The sequence below is a fragment of the Lathyrus oleraceus genome, chromosome 3 (genome assembly GCF_024323335.1).
Source record: "Lathyrus oleraceus cultivar Zhongwan6 chromosome 3, CAAS_Psat_ZW6_1.0, whole genome shotgun sequence".
Taxonomy (NCBI): Eukaryota; Viridiplantae; Streptophyta; class Magnoliopsida; order Fabales; family Fabaceae; genus Lathyrus; species Lathyrus oleraceus.
The window spans coordinates 489,842,453-489,847,618 of NC_066581.1; the positions used below are offsets into that span (position 1 = coordinate 489,842,453).

General features: G+C 26.6%; 1 protein-coding gene across 1 annotated transcript; it reads right to left on the reverse strand.

Moving 5' to 3' along the window:
- Positions 1–448: 448 nt before the first annotated feature.
- On the reverse strand, positions 449–4,272 carry LOC127128331 (protein LAZY 1). Its single transcript, XM_051057587.1, has 5 exons — positions 4,194–4,272; positions 4,046–4,115; positions 2,017–2,843; positions 1,191–1,380; positions 449–627 (listed from the first exon to the last, which is right to left on the reverse strand). The coding sequence occupies exons 1-5, from the start codon at positions 4,197–4,199 to the stop codon at positions 608–610; spliced, it is 1,113 nt and encodes a 370-aa protein (XP_050913544.1). The 5' UTR covers positions 4,200–4,272; the 3' UTR covers positions 449–607.
- Between the last annotated feature and the right edge of the window lie 894 nt (positions 4,273–5,166).

Consider the following 5,166-nt stretch of genomic DNA (forward strand, 5'->3'; position numbering starts at 1 on the left):
TCCATATGAATATACGGAAATCATCAAGTATGGTACAAAAAATATTTGTGTCCACATAAAAAGAATTGATATTGACCTCCAAATGTCAAAACATAATAGCTCAAACTTAGTAGTTGTATGTGAAAAGGTAATAGTATAAAGAAAATTCTTTTGTTTTCTAAAATCACATACATCACAAACAACTTTATTATCATTTGCATTAAAGGGATACAACTTTGACCTATCATTTAATAAAATGATTTGAAAAATTAGTCTTAGTGGTATTGGAAAGTTTGTATTTAAGTAAAGTAATAGGCACAATCAAGTTTTGAGGATGGATGTCCATTAAGAGCTTATTAACATTAAAAGTATATTATATGATTTACATTGTCAACTCAATATCTAATTTATTATAGATAAACCATCCATTTCATAGATACACACAATGAGGTAAGACATTGGAAATGACTACCTCAATTATCCACTTCATATTATAAGATAAAAGTTTGGTATTTGTCACAAACAGTAGTGATGAATTATAAGATCACAATATATAAATACAAACACCACATTACACATTACTATTAGAGGATAACAGCTTGAAACAGTTCAATATCTTTATTTCTTTTCAAAGCTCTAGAACTAAATCTGCATTGCATGGAAAAAACCAAGTGAGAAGAAACAAATAGTTGTGATAGGTTTCTTAAAAGTAGAAGGCTAGATGTAACCTATATGGGCTCCAGCCTCAAACTAGGCTTTTAAAGATGACATATTCTTATTATAAGTCTAATTCTAGAAAAAAAAATTAATAGATTACTTCAAAAGACTTATATATATATATATATATATATATACTTTAACAAAAAAAAAATCTTTTTAGTTATTTATTTTAAAATATTTTTAATCTTCATAACATTGTAAGCTCATTTATTTATCCATTTTTTTAATTGTGTTCTTATTATAGGTTGAAATCTAGATAAAAAAAATTGAAATATTTAATTTGATTGTTATATTTTAATATTATGTGCATATATATTTTATTTAATTATTTATTAATTAAGAGTCATAATTGTTTAGCAATTATTAAGATTAATTAAACTTATTATTGACTAATTAAAATGGAGTTTGAGTAAAATATAAAATAAAATAATAAAATAAATAAAAATATTTTTGAATAATATTTTAAAAGATATTAATGTATATATACTTACAATCTGCATCTGTTTTGATCCAATGCTCTCTGTATGAAGATGAATCTTCATCTGGATGAACAAGGTAGCCTTTGTTGAAACCTCCATCATTCATTATTTTCTTCTTGCTCTCATTCTTTTTATGCTTACCAGATTTGTGTCCAGTTGTGGAACTTTCTGGATGAACTTTCTTCCTAAACATATGGAGTATCTACAAACCGAAAATCAAAACTTTAGTCTTCATGTTATCAAAACTATTTTAAATTGCTCAAAATATTGCGGTGTAATTTAAAATCACGCATCCAATCATATTAGAGTTTTGAAAACTAAAAATCTCAATTTACATCTCATTTATAATGTAAATGATTAATATTAAGAATTTTTTAACGGTATATCTCACATATTTTTCAATAAAAATTCACGTCGCAATAATTGCAATACGCATCGCAGCAACCGTAATGACCACAATCGCAACACACGCAACCGCATCCGTGACCGCAATTTAAAATCATGGACTAACCTAAATAAAACGAACATTTCTATTTACCAACATTATTAACTGCAGTCTCTAGCTTTATTAAACCCGCAATTCCGATGTAATTTAAAGTTATGCTTCCAGTTACATTAGAAATCACATCTAATCACCTGCTTCATGTTTTTCAAGAATTTTCATCAAAACTTAATCTCAAAATCCAAAAATTCAATTTATTTTGATGATAAAAAATCTTAATATTAAATATTTTTAATGTGTATTTCAAATAATATTATAAAAAATTCAATTTAAATATTTAATAACATGATTACATAGTCTAAACACATTTTTAAAAATATTTTAATAAAAACGTACCTTATTGAGTTTTGTTTCAGCTGAAGCAGAATCACCATTTCCACCAATGATAGAAGAAGAATTCTTAGAACAAGAATGAAACATTCTTTTCTTCACTTTCTCTTTCACCAAATTCATAGCAGAATATTTCTCAGCATCTCTCTTGTCATCTTTTCCAAAACAACTCTCTTCCGCCATTTTACTTCTCTGAAACAACTCCCCAAGCGAAGTCCTATGCTCTTTCCTATTCCCACCAACACTAGCAGCTGCCGTTTCAGAATATTCAACAGTTGTTCCAAACAAATAGCCTTGTAAAGGACAAACAGCATTTGAATATGAATCTCTTGTTAACGTTGTTGCTGTTCCTGTTCCTGATCCTTCAATTGGTTTTCCACTTATTGTTATTATGCTTACATGGCTGCTTCTCCCGGTGCTGACATGGCTGTTTCGGCTCGATGAATCGTAGCTGATCACATCGTCTTTTGTTTCTGCAACAAGAACTTTCTCTAACTCGTCGTTGATGAGTTTGAGATCGTTTTCCGTTACTTCGTCTTCGTTTTCGTTTTCGGTTATGGTTTGAACTGAGCTGTTTGGGAATGTTGGTGTCTCGGAGCCTAGGGTTCCGATTGCGAGGAAGCCGGGGAAGAGATCGAACATAGTATCGTCTTGGGATTCTCTTCCGAAGTCTTCCTCGTGGTGTTCTCGGGTTGATTCTAGACCCGCAAATGATTTTCGGAAGGTGTTGGTTTGTGGTTTTTTGGTGAATTTGATTCCAAAATTAGGTTTTTGATGATAGTTGTGTTCTTCATCTAGGGATGGTTGGCCTGAGAGGCAATTGCATGAGTTCCCTAACACAAACAAATGTGAAATGAGGTTAAGGTGAAAAGAATTTGGTTATGGTGCCAAAACAAATTGAGTTTAGTGTGAAAAAAATGAAACATCAACCTGAGACGCATGCGCATGATTATGTCCGAGATCAGACGCATACGCATGATTATGTCTGAGATAGTATAAGATGAATTAAAAAAAGAGATTAATTGTAATGCATTGTCAGTGTAAAAAGTTTTACACTGTCAATGCATCATAATCATCCGTTTGTATTACTTTTTAAATGTTTAAAATAAGAGTCAAATATTTCGAATAAATAAGAGGTTGTGATTAACTGATAGTGTAAAAATTCTTTACACTGTCAGTGTATATCAATTAAATTCTAAAAAAAAATCGTATTTGAAATCGTATAACTAATTTTTTTTTTCTAAATATTTTATTATAGTTAAGTCATATTTAATTTACGCAGGGTTTCTAAAAATTTAAAACAATTATGTAAAATATGATATTTTAGATATATCTTGTATGTTAAAAATGTCTTTGATCATAAGTGTCAACGCTTTGGTGATAATGATGAGTTTAAATGTAAAAATTATATTTTAAAATAAAATTTTATATTTTAAGTTTTATATTAAATTTTTTAAAGATAAAATCAATTATGATATAGAACACTCAAACATACTATTTTTTTTTAAGTCTATAAAATGACTCTTAGTTATTTAAGAGACAACATGAATAAAAACAAAAGTGATTATATTGGACTTATAAGTTATATATATATCCTTTAAAATTTTGAAAGTTTTATATTGCATCTCTTTTGGATTGTTACAAAAGATATTTTAAAAGATGTATTTTTTATGTTAATTTATTATACTTCAAATTTAGTTAGCCATATTGAGCTACATTATGTTGATTTGCATGCAAGTAACATATTTTAGCTTATCTTTGGTTCCAAACTTTTCATATAATCAATAAATTATTAAAAAGTAGAAAGTTGTGGATTCAAACTCAAGTCTTTATAATCGAATATTTATGTACAACTACTAACTGATAAGATTTTTAGGATATTTTATAAAACAACTTTATATAGCTTATATTAAAATTGTTATATCATAGAAATATCTTATATACAATCACTTGAAGAATAAGCACTTAAATAAAGTTGTTTATCTAGACATGTCTCAAGTATTCAATGCATATAGATTGCTAGCATGTGACTTACCAATGACCAAATCTTTGAATGGGTCTCCACTACTATTCTGTCGAAATTTCCTATGCATCCATCCAAGTAACTACATAAAAAAAAAAAACTAATCAATGCATAAACCATCTCAAAAGAAAATAATTGAATTTCTTAAAATTGTTCTTACCTTCATCTTTTGATATTGAAGAAGAGAAAAAGAACTTGAGCTTTGATTGCCCAACTTTAAAAGATAAGGTTAATGAATGAAATTGTGATAGTTTATATAATATAAAGAAGTTGCATGAAATTAATGAGAACAAATGTAAAGAAACATAGAGATACTTACAAATATTGTTTGCTGTTGTATCTCAACATTAAATCAAGTGGGGTCCTAATAAACATTCTAATCTATACATCATGTGCAAGGTCGAGTTAATAGTAAAATTATATGATTTGGTATTATTAAATATATATGTAACACTTTATTTGCTTGAATCTCCATTATTAATATATCATGCATAGTTCAAATTGACTTGTTTTAATTAATATGTGGTTTGTATTTCATCATGCATAGATTTTTTGTTTATAGAAATTTGTAGATAATTGTCTATCTCAATAGTCACATTTTGTTTGAAAGAAACATGTTGTGACTCGTGCATTTTCTAATAGTGATTAACTATTTCTTTTCTTGTGATTTGAGGGGAACCCAAGATCATTGGTGGGGGCCAATGAGTATTTTAGTTGGATGACAATGAGGCAGAATAACTATTTCATATTGTATATTAAGCGAGTTCTTGTTCATGATAAAGAAATAATCTCACTATCAAAAATATCTCTATCAAAAGTGACACTAAAATATTTTTTCACACATTTTTAACATTTGTTTTTCAAATAATAGTCATAATGTTATTTCTTATATATATATATATATATATATATATATATATATATATATATATATATATATATATATATATATATATATATATATATATATATATATATATATATATATATATATATATATATATATATATATATATATATATATATATATATATATATATATATATATATATATATATATATATATATATATATATATATATATATATATATATTGAGATTTAAATATATTTTATTTACTTTTGAAAATAAAA